The sequence below is a fragment of the Pimephales promelas genome, chromosome 5, assembly GCF_988280905.1.
Source record: "Pimephales promelas chromosome 5, fPimPro1.hap1.1, whole genome shotgun sequence".
Lineage (NCBI taxonomy): Eukaryota > Metazoa > Chordata > Actinopteri > Cypriniformes > Leuciscidae > Pimephales > Pimephales promelas.
This window is the reverse complement of record NC_142773.1, coordinates 20647060-20666329: the sequence shown is the minus strand read 5'-3', so window position 1 is coordinate 20666329 and position 19270 is coordinate 20647060. Positions and strand designations below refer to the sequence as shown.

Genomic DNA, 19270 nt, shown 5'->3' with positions numbered 1-19270 from the left:
TGTTACTGCCGTGTCAGCACACACACACACACTGGCTTTCTTTGTTCATCTGGGCATTGTAATGCATTTAGATGTTGCGAGGTTATTCTTTTAGCCTTTCCGGAAACATTACAGCAGTTCTTCATTGATTCTCTTATTGGATTAAATGGCTCCATGGTGTTGATGTATTTGTGTGTTTTTGATGAGTTTGTATTGATTGGTGTATGTTTTAGATCAGGTCTAAGTGTTTCAATGCCAAGAGAAAGAGTTCAGTGGTGGTTTTGGAATGGATGTTTGACCTATATGTATTTTTCTGTATGTGTCAGTGGCGCCGCTCAGCCGCTGCTGAATCTGCACTGACATGCCAAATGTGTGAAATTATAATTCTGTTGTGAGTTTGCACAGTCTGAAATGTGACAAGTTATAAAACCCCGGGTGCCGAGAAATAATGCTAACCATTGCTGGGCTCAAAAACAGCAATAGAGGGAATGCATTGACGTCACTTTCCCACCGGAACAGCCCCCCTCAGCCTGACTGAGTGGCAAAAGATCTGCTGCGTGACTCGATTTAATAGGGGAAACTGCGAAAATGTAGCCTGGGAAAAAACCCAGACAACTTCCGGCAAATTTAGATTTGCCCTGAAACAATCCGTCGAAATCGCGGCATCAATCAGAAACGTTGGGGCGGGCTTTACGCGATGACGACAGCGCTGGGATTTTGAAGCAGATTTTGTAGCCTACATTACAAAGATGGTTGCCGCTAAAAACCAAGCAAAGAACAACACTCGGAGAAACCGCTCTGCATATGTCATCTCCTTCATCGCTCTGATTGGTTTTAGGTCTATCTGCGACGTTCGTTGGTGACGCCCCTCTGGAAATGATTTGTCTATGATGCTTTGCCAGACAATAACTCAGTTACAACTGAGAATGGTCTGGTTTTAGCAAAAATGCGACTAAAACAATTTTATCAATTTAAACTAAATGTTGGACTCAATATAGTGTTCCTTACAACTTGCTAAAGATCCAGTGATCCATGGATATTGACATGCAGCCAGGAATCGTGTTGCCTGACATTTATGTTTTCCTTGATTACGAACCGGGGAAATAAAAGCAATATAGACTTAAACATAAAGCAAATTTGTCCCTGCAGATCATCTGTCCATCATTGTATAAAGCCCGCCCTGGCAAATTGATTAGCCCAATTTTTGACTGATCATAATTTCTCCTCAATAGATCGAGTCCAGACCGAACTTCCCGACCAAAAAATGTTGTGGGCGGAGTTCGGGCTGGCATCCAGGTCATCACTACTCCATTAGACACTTAAAATACCATCACCCAGCTGAACATGCCCGGTTTGAAAGAAGCTAATAAGTGAAAGCGGCTAAAGCTAGCCTGAGCTCGGAGCTAGCCACAGGTTAGCAGTCTCTCCTATCTTTCCTTGGTATGAGCAGTGAAAAGACCAAAGGAAAATGATGGAATTTATGGCCCTGGAAGACCAGCCGCTCTCTATAGTTGAGGACAGAGGCTTCAAAAATCTGATAAATTGCCTCAGCCCAAAATACACAATACCGAGTAGGTGGTACTTTTACAACATAGCCTTACCTGAGTTGTTATTCTCGTGTCATGTTACACACTGTTACAGGTATTGAGATCTTTTCTTTTTTCCCAAAGCACTTTATTTGACAGTATGAGAGTTGTTTAAGTAAGATCCTACAATTAGTGCAGTGTGGGAAATGTTTATTCATTTGTTTTATTATGAAAATAAAAGTTGGCATTGAAGAAAAATAGATATTTGTTTGTATGCTGTCAAATGTAGTTCTTAAAATTGGTACAAAAATTGGTATTAGCTGGTCACACAAATTGGAAATAGGAATCAGACAAGAAAATTGCAATTGGTGCATCTCTAATATATATATATATATATATATATATATATATGTATGAAGAGTTCAGATGCAAAAGCCTCTAAGTGCCATTTGAAATTTTCTTCTAAAAAGATCATTTTTATCAAGCTTGTATATTTAAGTTCAGTAATTTCACTTAAATGGCAAAGAAGATTACCTATTAATTGTCATTTAAGTGAAATTACTGAACTTAAATATACAAGCTTGATAAAAATGATCTTTCAAATGGCACTTAGAGGCTTTTGCATCTGAACTCTTCATACATATATATATATATAATAATTAGATTGTATATATATATATATATATATATATCATATTGTATCATTTAATGTATTGTAACAGACACACACACACACACACACACATATATATATGTACTTGAGACATGCATATTTGCTGAGTAGTCTGCGACTGTGTTCTTAAATTATCTTCAGTCATTTCCTATGACAGAATTTATACATCATCTGTGTGTTTTAAAACTGGACATCTGCTCATGTGTAAAAATCCCCAGTTGCTGTCTTCTATATCGTAAACACGCAACATGTGATCATGGAATTTTAATAAGAGGAAATCTGTCTGGTTCCTTCTCACAAGCACACACATTCATGTCTGGATTATACTTATATGGTCCTGGTATTGTCTGATGATTTCTCCTGTGGGTTTTCCTGATCTGATCTTGTGGACCATAGGAGCCCAGAGAGGTATCTGGACCATCTGTGCACCGTGTGCGACACCTTGACCTTTGTTCTCCTGAAGTTAGTGGAGCGTAACTAGGTGACCTTTTAGACAGGGTCGCAGTTCCAACACCTGTCATCCCGGAGAGTATATGATCAAAGGGATTATGATGTAATGTTGTAATGTCTCATCATATGACCTCTTCCTCCTGCCCAAACAGGCTGACGCCGAGCAACCACGACCGAATTCAGCGCTTACGCCAGGAGTTCCAGCAGATCAGGCAGGAAGAGGTAGAGCCAGATGATCACCAGCGCTCCTACAGCTTGGAGCAGCCCTGGGTGAGTGTGTGAGCTGTGTGTGTGCACCCATGATCACTGGACGTACGCCCATGGTCTCTGGGAACTCCCAAGAAGGAAAAGACAGTCTGAGGACTGGGGCGGTTACGTGCATGACCTCCAGGCCTGGGAGAACGCTAACTGCTAACCTGAGACCACTGCATGCAGGAGCATGTCACTTTTGATACTGACATTATCCGCTAACAATGCTAACATCACATGTGTTCATCCATCTGGACTGTTCACCCATCCATTCATCTGTTCAACCATATCACCACAGCCATGACGTCGGCAGATCATGAATTAAGGCAAGAACTGTGATTGGCTGAGTATGTGTGTGTGTGTTTGCGGTATGAAAGAGTGAACGTGTGTCTGAGAGTAAAAATAAACGTTTTAGACTGAAATTGTTTAGTATTTAAGATATTGAATTTAAATCCAGATCATTAGAATCTGGATTGAGTGTGAACTCAATGTGATGTGGAATGATTGAGGTAAATTTAAACCCCTTATGCCTTTAAATAGTGCAGAAGGTCCTAATAAAGGGATTGTCACCTCAAAAATGAAAGTTCTGTCGTTCCAAACCTGAATGATTGATTTTCTTTTATGAACACGAAATTGTCCATGACTTTCATTTGTATGGGCAAAATAGTTCAAAAACATTCCAACATTCCTAAAATGGTTTTGTGTGTGTGTGTGTTCCACCAATGAAATAAAGTCATACAGGTTTCGAAGCAACACGAGTAAATGAGGACAGAATTTTCTTTTTTTGGGTGAACTATTCCTTTAAGTCAGGAATGAGTTGCACTAGAAAATGATCTTCCTTAAAAAGGGGTCTTGTCCATTTCAGAAACCCTTCTGTGTGGAATATTTTTAACATTATTCATTTGTAATCATCTTTCTAGGGAGAGAGTTTCAATGAACTGTTACACATGGTATTATGTGCATTTTCCTTAATGTAAATTTGTCTTTTTAAATTTTCATCTTCTTAACTTTTTCAAACACCTTTAATGTATGGAATTATTTCTGTTGTTTCGCTTTGTAACGGTAGTGATTATGTAACTGTATTAAATAACGTCTTCAATGTCTTTTACCTTCCCCCTTTTACATCCCCAAGTTTCCAAACGTCCAAAACCCCCATGATAAATCTAAGCCCCCTTTTTTTTTTACTATGCCTAAAAACCCTTTTTTTTTTTTTGTCAAACAAAAGGCAACAGAATAAAGATGGGTGGTTTTCTTTAATGAAATCAGTTTTGTTTCTCTTGCCAAATCAAATCCAATTCAAGTTTGTTTCAAACATGTCCATCATTTCTTCTTGGAGTTTTTCTCTTCATGAGATGACAGGTGAGAATAAACAGAAAAACTTCCACTTTTGACCACTAACCATTTTTCGTGAGTGTTTGTGAGTCAACGCTAACATCATTGGCTGTTATAAATCAGATAGCGTTACTGCATTCGAATCAGTCTTTTAATGCCGTAATCTGTTTAGCAAACAAATGTGATGCTGATGTTGTTTTAGGCAGTGAAGTGTGTGTGTGTGTGTTAATGAACTGGGCTAAATGACCCGGCTCCACACATCCTTCATCCTTCAACACCTCTGTCTCCACGGCAACATGGCTGGCAAGCTGTGTCAATCAATCCCAGCATGCTGTTCTCCTTCATTAGAGTTAATGGAATTCTCCGTGTGGATCGGCTCTTGATTGAGCATGCCTGGGACGGCATTCATCTGTTTGACCGAGCGTGACGAGAGCAGGGAACTCAATGTAAATGTTGCCATAAAAGAAATGGATTCTTATGGGTCATGAGCAATTTACCGCAGTTACACTGTTCTGAGTGTGGAACAAAGCTGTCAGTGTGTGTGTGAGCGAGAGAGAGGCGGTGTTAAATGAGTCTTTTATTGTTTATAATTACACCCTTATGTTTCGTGCCGACCAAGTGTGAGTGTATGTGTGTGTGTGTGTGATTTCTTAATGAATTACATTACAGAATTGCTTAATTATGTTTTCAGAACAAATCCACCCTTCACCCTAAAATGAGCTAATATTGTCTCATTCACCTAACATCCAGCTAACACTTATCTAACATTCACCTAACATTCACCTGACGTCTCTTGTGACCCCTCATTCCAGTGCATAATGTATGTAGACGTATAGCTCGACTGGTAGAGCATGTCGCTAGCATTGCCAGGGTCGATTTTCCAAGGATCCCTGAATCTTAGAGGGATAAAACTAGCACCACTGGAGATGAAAAATGTATAAGGGTTTAGAACTAAGTAGAATTTAATCATTAAAAAAAAGTCTGTTTGTATAATAAGTATAATTACATCGAAATATAAATATATACTTCAGTATTTTGATTTTGGAAATTAACGTCAAGGAGAATATAGAGATAAATAGATCTGGAATAATTGCACATATTTTAATGATGTGGTCATTTGAATAATGGATAATAATTTTACAATAACTATCGAGGACCGTAATGTAGTTGTAATTTTGTTATGAAGAGTGATAACCGACTCCATGAATATTTAATGTGTTATAATCTACTCTAATGGTTTCATTAACCACAGTAATGCACTAAAGGTCATAGTACTGGTAATAATGTTGCATTCAAAGACATTTCTGCACTAATGTCACAGACCTCTACACAAAAAACATCAGTGATACCTGGTAAGTGCTTAGCTTAAGTGTTTGTTTGTCTGTATGTTTGTAATGTTCCTTCCATAACTCCATAACGTTTTTTTTTTTTTCTCTGCCGAACTTTTACCTGTTTGTGTTTAATTAACATGGTAATAACTCTTGTTTCTGTTACAGTCCAACTGCAGCTCGCAGGCTTCATCCGGCCGCCACTCGGTGTCTGTGGAGGTGCAGTTACAGAGGCAGGAAGCCAGAGATGCTTTCACACATGCTCAGAGACAGTACAGCTCTCTGCCACGGTACGTGTTTGTGTGGAATGTATACCAATAGGGCTTGTTGTTATTTAGGCCCATTGATCGAAACACACTCATGTGACGTCATCGCCGAGTCGCGTGAAAAATAACCGTCACTAAACAAAAACTACAAAAACGGGACTTTAACACCATTTTTGAGATATTTCTAACTTCATATACATATCTTAACTGCTTTATGTACCCATTAATCGACAGTAGTGTTTAACCTGCACCATGGCCTTTAAACAACCGTGTGAAATCAAAATTAGGAGTTGTGCGGCTTGTAGTCCATGTCTGTTAGCTGTAAGATAGGGTCAGTATGATTTTTAAAGTTAACACTTTTATTCTGTAAGAATGATCCATTTTTTGTATCATAATGTCTGAAATACATTTTTGATTTCAAAGATTTCTTTTCATGAAAGAATCTTGCAAATTGAATCATGGTTCAGGACATAAATTAAATTTCAAATAATTAAAAAAAAAATCAATAATAGTTTTTTAAAATTGTAATAATTTTTTCAAAACAAATTATTATATAAGAACAAAGGGCGGAAACGCATCACAAGTCAAAACATACAAGAAGTGACGCATGAAATCTCCTTCTGAATCCTTTATTTGTTATCCTTGACTTGGAAGTCTGTTCATATATCAAAAACTGTATTTTTGACCAAATAAATGCCTTGGTGACCCCAAATACCTAGCCCAAATTTGAGTTTAATGACCCCAAATGGGAGTGTACATGCTAGTGTACACCAAAAAGTTGACACAATTCAGTTTTAGCAACTTTATATTCTTTCTCTATCAGCAAAACAAGCAAAAATATGAAAGGAAAAAATGTATTTATGTATTTAAATGTATGTATTTTAATGTATTTAAAAAATATATATGTTGGAAAATGATTCCAATAAATTCCTCCTTGTGGTTACGAAAGAATTTCATTCATTTTGAAAGTATCTTCATTGTGCTCTTCTATAATGCAAGCTGTCAAGTGTTTTTGCTGGACTACTGTGATGAAAACTGAAGGACATTGGCTAAAACAATAAGCAGTTCATTGATATGTCCCGCCCCCCATTTCCAGTTTCAATATGAACAAACTATGAATGTCTTTAAACACATATACACTAAGCTTCTCACCTTTCTCTGTGTGTAGCCACCCTCGTAAGACGCCCACCCTGGCTTCAGAGAGCGAGTGGGCGAGGACGTGTCCAGCCGGAGACAGTTTCCAGGCAGCGAAGGACAGCGGCCGTTACTCCAGCTACCAGGGACATCGTTCCGTCCCGCGCACCGTTCCTCGTCACGGCTGCAGGAATGGCCTCTCCGTTCCCCCGGGAGCCGGCGGTACCTCGGTGGGTGGAGGATACAACGCACGTGTCCTTCTGGAGGCCCAGGAGCTCCTGCGACAGGAGCAGAGACGCAGGGAACAGGAAATCAAAGGAAGATGCCCATCAATGCGGCTGGACTACGAATCGCAGGATTCTAAAGGGCCCCTCAGACAGGACGTCCCACCGTCCCCTTCACAGGTTGTCCGACTCAGCCGCATACACACACCTGAGAAAACGCGCCCGTTTTTGTCGTGAGAAGAAAGGAGAAACCTAAAGAGGTAATCACAAACAAAGGCTCTCTTACAAACATTTATTTGTGTGCCACTTGTACACAGACTCCCCGAGTGCCTTTTCTTTATGAGGTCACAGCGGTCCTGCCCAGATCGACATTGGCTCATTGGTGCGGCCAGAGGCAAGAAGTCTCTCGGTTCGCTGTGAAGACCTTCATGCTCTGACAATCAGCCTGACACAGACCTGTTCCTCTCTAGAACCATGTAGATCTTGCAGTTTGCACAGGTTTTAATGAAGTTTTGTGAAGTAGAGCTTTTTTTAAGATTTATCAGATTCATTCTTACACATCAGGTAAAAGTTTTCAGTTAAACTTGTATTTGTTGTAGTCAGGGGAGTCGCTAGTTTTGGGGGGAAACGGACTGAGGACAGGGGGTCCAGAAACCTAGCAACACCACTGGATGTAGTCACGTGTTTGAAGAACTCGACAAATCTAGGTACAAAAAATACATGGTCAGAGACTCCTGGGAATCCAATGAAAAGAGAAAATCCCAAAAATGCAATGGAAAAGAAGAAAGAAAGGAAATGGGGTCACAGATAGCAGGTCATTAATTGATGCTCCTCATTAAATTTTCAGAGCTCTTTCACACACAGACACAGAGCCCACGACCCACTGCTGTCTGCCAGGTGTGTGTGTGTGTGTGTGTGCCTGTCTCCCAGATGACCCACACTGAATTTTTCATCACACACACCAGCTGCCCCTGTATTGACAGGCCACAGCGCTCTGTGAAAGTTCAGACAAAAAATTGTCTTCGCTTTTCCCTTAAACATGCATAAATGCACGCACACACACACAGGCTGTGTTTGAAATGCCACATGGAATGTAATAAAAACATTTATAGCTTATGTAGACAGACACACACAGACTATATATGTACAGTACATATGAAGAGTTCAGATGCAAAAGCCTCTAAATGCCATTTGAAATTTTATTCTTTAATGATGATTTTTATCAAACTTGTATATTTAAGTTCAGTAATTTCACTTAAATAACAATTAATAGGTAATTATCATTGCCATTTAAGTGAAATTACTGAACTTAAATATACAAGCTTGATAAAAATGATCATTTTAGAAGAAAATTTCAAATGGCACTTAGAGGCTTTTGCATCTGAACTCTTCATATATACACACAGACACACACACGTACAGTGTATATATATATATATATATATATATATATATATATATAATGAAATGAAATGTGCATAGCTTCAATATAGGCTGTGTACAGGTACATGGATTACATGGATATATATAGATATCTATGTATATACCATTTATGTATTGTGTATGAATATATATATATATATATATATATATATATATATATATATATATATGTGTGTGTGTGTATATATATATATATACATACATACAGTATGTACATGAAAGGAAATGAAATATGCATAGCTTCAATATAGGCTGTGTACAGTTACATGGATATGTATAGATATCTATGTATATACAATTTATGTAGTGTGTATGAAAAATATATATATATATGTGTGTGTGTGTTATATGTGTGTATGTGTCTATATATATATATATTTATACACGCACCCATATAATATATATATACATTTATATATATGTATATATATTTATATATATATATATATATATCTATGTATGTATATGTATGTATGTGTAGCTCTGTACACATATAGCTTATAATTCCATACATATGGCCCCAGTGTCATCTTATTTGTACCAATTGTACTAAAACTTGAGACTTTAATACACATAATTGGATATAAAATAAATGTATATATACAGTATACATACAAACTGACTATTGAATTTAATAATGTACTTTTTCCACATATAAGCAGTATTAAATGCATACGGCACTCTGCACACTATACAGCACACTAGTATTCCATTTTAAAAACAGCCACACACTCCTCTGCAGCACATGATAGATTGATGGATTGTATTGATCATTTAAATAGAAAGTCCTTACCCACTCGTGGTAACAGCCTGTGCCAGGAGCATCACTTCAGCCCCGCCCCCATCAGCTGCCGAGATGGTGAATCTGCATGAGAGTGTTGCGTTTGAGTTCTCAGACTAGAACTTTGAGTCTCTGATAGTTCTGGGCTTCGAGTCAAGAGCTCCCGTTGAGCTGAGACTCTCTCAGACTGGAGTGTAAGAGGCTAGGTCAGCGCTGTGTGTGTATGTGCGCGGGGGCAGTGCCATATGAGCCAGCCCTTGCTCGCTTGACACATAACAGTGGGACACATGGTGCGCAACACACTCTACTGCCCAGGCACAGATGGTTGGGTGCGTTTGGTGTGTCTGTGTGTGTGTGTGAGGATATAAAGATGAGAACATGAAAAGAGCCTCAGTACGACATGACTAAACAATCAAGACACTTTTTGTTATTTTTTTTTCTTCTTTGTTCCTCCGTATCCAGTATGGAAATTTGCTCCTGATCTTGCCCTGCTCATCCTGTTTTGTACATTCAACCCTTTTTAACCTTTTTAAATGTCAAATTTCCAGATTGTAACGGTTTGAATGAAGAAGCGTTAAACACATGGCGATTTTGGTTCTTTTATTTATGTGTGTATCCTAGGATAGCAACCACCTCCATAAGTGTCCTAAAGGTCAGAGGTCATGAGCGGGCGGAGATATGGGGTTTCCAATGGACTAATGTATGATTTTCTGGATATTTTGTTTGTTGTAGTTTGTTTACAGGACTCTGTACAGGGTTTTTTGCTTTTTGTTTCTGCCTGTGTCTGTTATTTTGTGTTGTTTATACGCTGTTGAGAAATTGGTGATGTTTAGAAACACAGCAGCTGTTTAACTTTAGACTGTACAAAACTCTTGTAAAATAAAGGAAGGGGACGCTCTTCTGTTTGCTGTACACTCTGTGTTTTCACGTGTGTGTCTGTGAGGGAGAGATCCATCGATATGTCTACGTAGATGCCACATTCAACCACTGTACACACGTCGGCATGCCCGCCATCTTGCAAAAGGTCAACGTGTCGTCACTCACATTAAGATGATATGAAACCACAAAGATTTGAATTCACAGGTAAGAATGTGTTTTTATATGTATTAACTCAATATTACAGGTTTCTACTTTGCTACTTTTGAATGTTTTTACTTTTACTACAGAAACTTTTTTTAATGTTGTGTCAGATGACTCTTTAGTTGTTTTGCTTTAGTTTAGCAAAATCATCTGCTGAGTTTTCATTTGTGCTGGAGTTATTTTAATGCCTGCTGTCCTGATCATGAAATTTTGCTGTAACCTTTTTTTCTAGAATTTTCATTTGCTTTTCATAATTAGTCATTCTGTCATCGAGAGAGAAAAGGTCACCGGGGTCAAAGGTCATTAAAATAGAAAGTCTGTCCCTTTCCTCCAGATATGACACACATACTCCTTACTTCTAATAATGGTTACATTAAAATAAGAAATGAGAAACCTGCTATTATTATTAAATTATTTTCAGTAACATTTGGTTGCATTAATGACTTGATGTAGACAAAACGACATACTAAAATTGCCTGATGGGGTTTTCTGGGTGAAATTTTGTTTTAAAATATTTTTCAACAGCAAGATAATACAATTTATATACATATATTAAAAGTTTGGGGTCAGTAAGAATACAAAAATACAGTTAAATGGTAAAATAGTGAAAGATTATTACATTTAAAATAACTAAATTCAAATGTAATGCTTTTTTTTATTTCTGTGATGCAAAGCTGAATTTTCAGAATCATTAATCCAGTTTTCAGTGTCTTATTGTCCTTCAGAAATCTTTATAATATGCTGATTTGAATTTATTTTACTTTTATATTATAAATGTTGAAAACAGTTGTGCAGCTTAATATTTTTTGTGGAAACCTTGGCTGCGTCCAAATATGTCAACTTCCATACTATATTATAGTAAGTGAAAAAGCATATGTGAGCTGAGGTTTCTAAATTCATAGTATTCATAAGACAGTAGGCGAAAAGTATACTGGATGACCTACTATTTCTATCTGAATCTATCAGAGATCTGAAGTGCTCATTTGAATGACACTTTACTATCCCATGAGGCCACGGGAGAGGAATTATGAATGGCAGTGAAGCGACGTAACTGACGCTGGTATCACGTGACAGTAACAACATGGCGAATGTTGTATGTCTGAATTTCATTCAACTACTCTCACTGATACTATATTGAACATACTTATTTTTAATGGTTGCAAAGTAAGTTTCAAACCAAATGTACAGTAGTAACTTCTATATTTTATAGAAGATTTTATAGATATTTTATAGAATATAATATGAGATTTCGGATGCAGCACATGAGAAAGTTAGAAAGAAATAGAAAGTTAGAAAGAACAGAGTTTATTTGAAATAAAAATCTTTGTTAGCATGAATATATTTACTGTCACTTTTGATCTATTTAATGCATCCATGCTGAATAAAAATAATGATATTCTACGTGTTAAAAACTGTTGGATTGTTTCAATTCAACTTTGGGTCAATAATGGACAAACCCAGTCTTTGGGTTAGATTTTTACATGACATTTTTAACCCAATGTTTGGGTTTGTACAGATGCAGTTTAGCCTGAAACACTGATTAGTGAAGGAATCATTCAGTTCCACATGATTCTTGTTGCCATTGAAACGACTGGTTTGTTATTTTAATATTTAAAAATGTTCATGTTCACCAGGATAAAAATGGAAAGAAAAAGCTGGAGAGAGAGGAAGAAAGAGGCAGAGAGTGCTGGGCCGAAGCAGATGGAGAAGCCCTTCCTCCAGACGTTTTTGAAGGTGCCACTCTCACCTGGAACAGATGTGCTAATTACACACATGGACACACACTTTATTTCTTCTTGTGCTTTCTCTCTTACACAAACAACTCGATAAAAAGAACAGTGGATATTTCCAAAAGCTTTCCTGACTGCAATTTTTTCCAAGTCTTTTGTATTTATTAGAGGGGCAGTGTGTGTTTTTCAGCATAGTAGATGTGACTGTGTGAGATTGTGGTTTATAGTTCGTAAATGAAAAAGGTCTTATTCTGGCCGTGGGCCAGAGCATACACACACACACACACACACACACACACACAGGAGTGACAGGAGTTTGACAGACTCATCTCTGAGACAAAGTGGTGTGCAGGAGGGCAAATTCAGGAGAAGCAAAGGCAACCGTTCTGCCACACTATCATATGTTTACAAGAGAATCGTTGTTTCTGGTTACTCTGGTTGGATTTTGAGGTCTTTAATGAACAATTAATGTAGTTAAAGACCGCCAGCAGCCTGTAATTAATTTCTAGAATAAACAACAGTTTCTATTGAGTTTTAGTGCAGTTGACTTTTAAGCACTAAGCAATATAATTAAACAATCAATAATTAACCCATTTGATGCTAAGCAGGGTTGGTATTTATGTATGCTATTTTATATCTTTCAGCTTTATTTTTAGTATTTTTGTCATGTTTATGTCGTCGTCTTTTTGAAAAAATGTCTATACAGCTTAATTTATTTGTATTTTAGTTTAGTTTAAGTCATTTTACCCCTGTTTCTTGTTCACGTCATGTTTGTTGAGCTGTTTCAACTAAAAGCAGCTTGCACTGATATATCTTAAATTATGTCAGTTTCATTGTTTTGCACTAGAGATGCACACACCAGTAATGTTTTACCTAAGGCATGTTTATAAAAGCCCTGTCTGTGAAACCGGGCCTAGGTACTATAACTTATTTCATTTGGTTCCCGTATTTTTATCTAATATCTACATTCTTTTTATTTCAGATTATTTCAATTACTGAAAACATTTTAGTTAACAAAAACAACACCGATCCCAAATGAATTAAATAAGGGCTTCTTATCAAATAAATAAAAATATTAATTTGTTTCGAGTCGAAATTATTTTATGTCAGAAGAAAGACCACTGAGAGATATATAATATGAGAGACATAAATCTAGCCAGTTAATATATAAAAATATCTGAAAGCTGAAATTGTCCAATCAGAATCAAGTGCTCCAGTGAACGGTGTAATGATGCATGAAGCTGGAAATTAGAGATTTGTATATTATTCCTTGAATAGACCGATGAAATAAGCCTTCATGGTTTTTCTGAAAAGGTTTTCAAGATGTTAGTGAAAGTATATGTGGATTATTTTTGGTCACAGTTGTAACCGGTGGGAAATAAAGAGGAAGAAGTGAAATTTGCTCAGTTGCTCAATAAGACTCAAAAGAAAATTGCAAACAATAAAGTAACATGATTGTAATATTTATTACCAGCAGACATTTTTTTTTCTTTCTTTGTTACATATTAAAAAATGTAGCTCTTCTCATTTTCAAAAGGGGCAAAATGGAATTAACAAGCTCTTATCATGTGAATATTTACATGATAAAACCCCAAAAGGACACTCTTATGAAAATTAATATTTTTAAAATTAATGGTCTTAAGGGATATTTCACTTTGAAATTAATTTTTGATATGTTTTATCTTACCTCAAGGGCGTCCAAGATGTAGGTGTCTTTGTTTCCACAGCATTTTTTATTTTGACATTTTTCGGTCAAACCGTTCTTGTCTGTCAGTCATATAATGCAGGTCACGTCAAAGAGAATGCACAGAGAAGTCCAAATTAAACATGATTTAATGACTCGTAAATGTAAGTACACACTGATGGCCTAAGACACGAAACGAGCGGTTTGTGTGAGAAAAGGAACAGTATTTAAATAGTTTTTACCATCTGTTAACAGCTGTCGAACTGATGTGAATCAGATGTCCAACTGAACCGAACTGAACCATGTCCAACGTTCCGCCGGAAGTGATCTCTCGCGCGTCTATGTCACGCTGTGGAAACAAAGACACCTACATCTTGGATGCGCTTGAGGTGAGCTAAAACATATCAAAAATTAATTTCAAAGTGAACTATCCCTTTAGGTGTATAGTAACAGTTTTATTTTTTATTTTTGTCGGATTGATTACCATTAATCACAGTTTTCCTACAAATACCGTGGTTAAAGGATTAGTTCACTTTTAAAAAAATAACTTTTGCTGATAATTTACTCACCCCCATGTCATCCAAGATATCCATGTCATTCTTTCTTCAGTCGAAAAGAAATTAAGGTTTTTGATGCAAACATTCCAGGATTTTTCTCCATATAATTCACTTTACTGGTAACCAAACGGTTCAAGGTCCAAAAGACATTTTCAGTACAAACTATTCAAAGGGCTTTAAACGATTCCAGACGATGAATAAGGGTCTTATCAAGCGAAACGATCGCTCATTTAAAAAATATATAATAACAAATTTATAAACTCAAATGGTCGCCTTGCAAACTGTTCAAAGGGCTTTAAACAATTCCAGACGATGAATAAGGGTCTTATCAAGCAAAACGATCGCTCATTTAAAAATACAAAACATTTTTTTTTTTTAAATCCAGGAATGTTTTTATCAAAAACCTTAATTTCTTTTCGACTGAAGAAAGAATGACATGGATATCTTGGATGACATGAGGGTGAGTAAATTATCAGCAAAAGTTTTTTTAAAGTGAACTATTCCTCTAAAGTATGGTTTGTAGTTTCCATGGTTTCAATGCAATAAACTGTTTTGTTTTTTTGTAGGAGTTAGGGACGAGTAAGCCTTATGGTTAATTTTTAGTGGGCAGTCAGACTTTTAGTTGATATAGTCATTTAATTTAGACCCTTCACATTTTAAAACTCTAATTAACAAAATGTGTTTTATCCTGTTACAAACGCGAGACTCAGGTCAGTGGAAGTGGAAAAGCGCAAGGTCTGGAAACGTGTTTCTTAAATTTGAACTTTTAACTTGAGCGCCGCGTTTTTTAGAATTGCGCGTCTGTTAAAGACATCCGTCTAGCACGAGTTTACATTGAAAACAATTGGAAGCGCTCTCGGTATTATGAACTTGAGTTTGAAACTAGAAAAAGATTAATTCAGCATTGAATTCCTGTCATTTTTTTCCAGAGATCTCACACAGAAAAAAAAGATACTGAGGGGTACGTAATCTGTCATGTGAGGAGGTCAAAAAGGATAAAGAAGCTAAGAATTGTATTTAGAGGACAATGCGGTGGGAAAAAAGAAAGCGATAGAGAGTGACAGAGAGAAAGAATGACCTACATTCTCAAAATCACCATTCATTACCGTTTATTCACATTTCCTCCCAGTGTTTTCCATACCACAGATTTAATGAAGATGCATCTTGTTTTCAACTCCTGATTGGACACATGGTAGCTTCATTCATCCTGTCAGAGCAGCTCGGTCTTTCTGTTTATCTCTGCCCTTCATTTATCACGCCATCCAGTCAGTGAATGAATAGTCCTGCTATTGTGGGCCGCAGAGAGAGATTTCAGAGGTTAATGAACACGTCCACATCGAGTCAGAGACAATCAGCCCACCCCACCGCGTTACGCCTCGCTCTCTCGCTCCACGCTGAAATAGTCTCTCTGTCAGCGCGGTATTGTCTAAGACTCTCAGTGGCCATTCACTCCACTTGAAGAGATTGACTCTCACAGCTGTAACGCAGCCAATAGCTTCAGTCCTCAGCCAGCGGTTGTCAATGAAAAGTGCTCTTATTAGATTTCCAATTTCAGCTTTGCTCAGAAAACCATTTATGAGATGGGGGAAGGGGGCGGACACATGGAAGTGCATATAAAAAGAACAAATCTCTCATTTCCAGCTTCATAATACATCATTTTATTACACTGCTCACTGGAGCACTTGATTCTGATTGGACAATTTCAGCTTTCAGATATTTTTATGCAATGACTGGCTGGATTCATGTCTCTCATATCCCTCGGTGGTCTTTCTTCTGACATAAAACAATTTTAACTCGAATCGATATTTCATATTTTATTTTATTTGATAAGCAGCCCATATTTGATTATGTCGACGGAAAATAAATGCTTATCTATAAAATTAACAATCAGCACCTGTAAAATGTTTTTAAGTGTATTATTTCAATGGTTTTCCACCATCATCAAGCGGCGACCCAACAGAGACAAAAATATTATTTTACAAAGGTTAACAAAACAAAAAAAACGTTAAAATCAAACTAATAAATAAGTAATGACAACATGCTTTTACATAGCTTTAACTCATCAAAATAAGTTATTGTTTTAAGTTATACAAGATTTAACTCATTTTTAAGTCTGTTTAATGATGAAAGTTGAAATGACTTAAACATCCAAGTTGATCGTACTTAAATTAAGGCACAGTCTGGAGGAGAATCCTGCCAGCTGGACAGATCGTGACACAGATATTCTTCATACACTGACAAAACAATTTTTTTTTTTTTTTTAAATAGCAGGCCTGTTTAATGTATTCTCTCATTTCTATTTCCTTGTGTACTTGTTCATGGCTTTCAGAGGATGTCATGCAACCTGTTCATATTCATATTTTCTGTCATTTTGTGCTAAAAAAGTGAGTTTGATTGACTTTGATGTGGACAACAAAAGATATTAAGCCTTTTCTCTTCTCTTTAATAAGTTGAAAAGCCTATTTAGTTGACTAATTATGCACTAGCACATAAATTCACTTTATTATTTCTATTTAGCATTATGTTTTTTGTTTTGCTTTTGTTTTTTCAGAAAAGATGTACAGGCCTACAACCCCTTTTTTGGGCTACCATCTCTTTCACCGGCAGGAATTTGTCCTCATTTGCGATGTCTTCAGGCTAAAGTTATAGTCATATGATGCAGGAAGTGCTTTAGGATCATGACACAGTTTCTGTTGTGGTAAGTGCTGTATTTGTCTGATCGGGGATCAGTTTTGCTGTACATAGAGTGATGGAAAGCGAGTCCAGGATTGGAGCAGAGACAATATTCCACCCCGGGGTAAATGTATGATCAGTAAATGACGATGGATTTTTTTCTTTTGCTGTGCTAAAAGCACAGGACACTGATAATAGGTCTGTTTGTGAGGAGTGCCGACTGCTATGTTTTACACAAACGACCCGCCACCGCTCACGCATGGACAACTGTGTCACCAGTTACACATGACAGCTTTGTGTGTCACTCACAGTCTGGAGGAGAAACCTGCCAGCTGGCCAGATCGTGACACAGATATTCTTCATACACTGACAAGACACAAACTCTGGGTCTTTTGTTATGTGTTCACAGAAGTCTGCTTCACTGTTTCAGTCAGTGAAAGTTTTGAATATTTCTTTGTCACAGTTTCCAAAAAAATATTAAGCAAATTTTTTCAACATTGATAATAACAAGAAATGTTTCTTGAGCACAAAATTAGCATAATTTCTGAAGAACCATGTGACACTGAAGATTGGAGTAATGATCCTGAAAATTCAGCTTTGCATCACAAGAAAAAAAACAACATTTTATAGTACTAAATAAAGATCAAATAAAGTTTTGATGAGCATGAGACTTCTTTCAAAAACATAAAAAAATGAAGAGTTCAGATGCAAAAGCCTCTAAATGCCATTTGAAATTTTCTTCTTTAATGATGATTTTTATCTAACTTGTATATTTAAGTTCAGTAATTTCACACTGTAAGAAATGATTCTGTGGTGATGTAGATTTGAATTAATGTTTTTGGTTAAAATGTATTCAATATAATTGTGTTTTTGATTTTGAGGCAAATATTTAATTACATTTCAAATAAAAATGTTTGGAATAAAAACCACCCATTATTGTTAATTAAAACTTAAGCATTTTTATTAATTTTATTCAAATAAAAATGTTTGGAATAAAAACCACCCATTGTAGTTAAATGAAACTTAAGCTTTTTTATTAATTTAATTCCAAATGGAGAGAATATTGAGTGAATTCAAATTAATGTAATCAGGCAAAAGCACTTCCTGTCAAAGTGCACCAGACGGCGGAAGAGATACGTTAAGCTGCCTACAGACGGTGAATGTTCGTCGTCTTCCACTTGCTCATCTTGCAGCTGGTTGACTAAGGTAAGAAAACTTATTTTGTTTTCACTGGACTAGTAAAAAGAACGCATGTAGTGGTTATATGTAAGGGATAATGTCGAGCGAGGCGTTGTTATGGCAAATAGAAAACCTGACAGGCTGATTTATGACCGCGATGCGAAGCGGAGATGAAGAAGGGGTCGTATTCGCTAACAACCACCTTGCTCTATATTTTCCTGCTTATTACATGGCTACTTACCAAATAAATAAATAATTTGACACGATTTACTGATTTAAAAAGGAGTTTATTGATTTAAAAACGATTGTATTGCTTCCGCTAAAGAAAATAGTCCGTTCCGTCTCTACGGTTAAACTCCATATGGCAACGCTTTTGGGAACTTTGATTGATTTAAAAAGAAAACTCCTTATTGTGTCACGCAATGTAGTTTTAATAGTTTTTCAGTCGACAATGTAGTTGTTTAAAGCTCAAATATGTGGTTTGTTTATAAAGATAGAGCCTATTTAAAAATTTGATCTGAAGTTTTCGGAGTTGCTGCGCCCCCGCCCAGCGCTCGTCTCCCCCGCCTGGAACAGCCGTACCACGGCCAGTGCTTCTGACGGTTGCCGCTGGCTCGGATGTCTCTAGTCAAGAGGTTAAACATGAGATATAATTCGTATAATTTGTGTTTATCTTTGGTCTCATTAATCTATTAATGGTTCCCTGGTAAATAGTTTTGGCTGAAGGCAAAGTAAAGTTTCATAACTTTATATTTAGGCTATTTTAACAGTATGTTTGACTGAAGCTACTTCTGTTATAATGGCTAGCCTATTACTGATCAATAAAACTGAAATTTAGCACAAAGAGCTAAATATTAAATATATTTTTTGTGTGTGTTTATTCCGCAGCAACGTTCCAAAGCGGCCAATAGGGCGTCTATGTATATATTATGTCTATGGATACTGTAGCCTATAGAGAGGGATATAATAGTAGTGGAACACC

The 19270-nt window shown here is 36.8% G+C and overlaps 1 protein-coding gene and 1 long non-coding RNA gene across 4 annotated transcripts in view; both read left to right on the top strand.

The window, feature by feature from the left end:
* Positions 1-7913, top strand: part of pard3ab (par-3 family cell polarity regulator alpha, b) — an 86433-nt gene extending 78520 nt beyond the window's left edge. For all 3 annotated transcript variants that reach the window (XM_089131108.1, XM_089131109.1, XM_039694821.2), the window contains 3 exons: positions 2781-2898; positions 5706-5827; positions 6972-7913. In XM_089131108.1, the coding sequence (XP_088987234.1) occupies positions 2781-2898; positions 5706-5827; positions 6972-7398 (667 nt within the window). In that variant the 3' untranslated portion in view covers positions 7399-7913. The remainder of the gene's footprint in view (positions 1-2780; positions 2899-5705; positions 5828-6971) is intronic.
* A 641-nt stretch (positions 7914-8554) lies between these two features.
* LOC148981423 (uncharacterized) lies at positions 8555-17692 on the top strand. Its single transcript, XR_016168524.1, has 4 exons — positions 8555-10468; positions 12100-12199; positions 14135-14268; positions 16988-17692. It is a non-coding gene; the product is annotated as an uncharacterized LOC148981423 (long non-coding RNA).
* The last annotated feature ends 1578 nt before the right edge of the window (positions 17693-19270 follow it).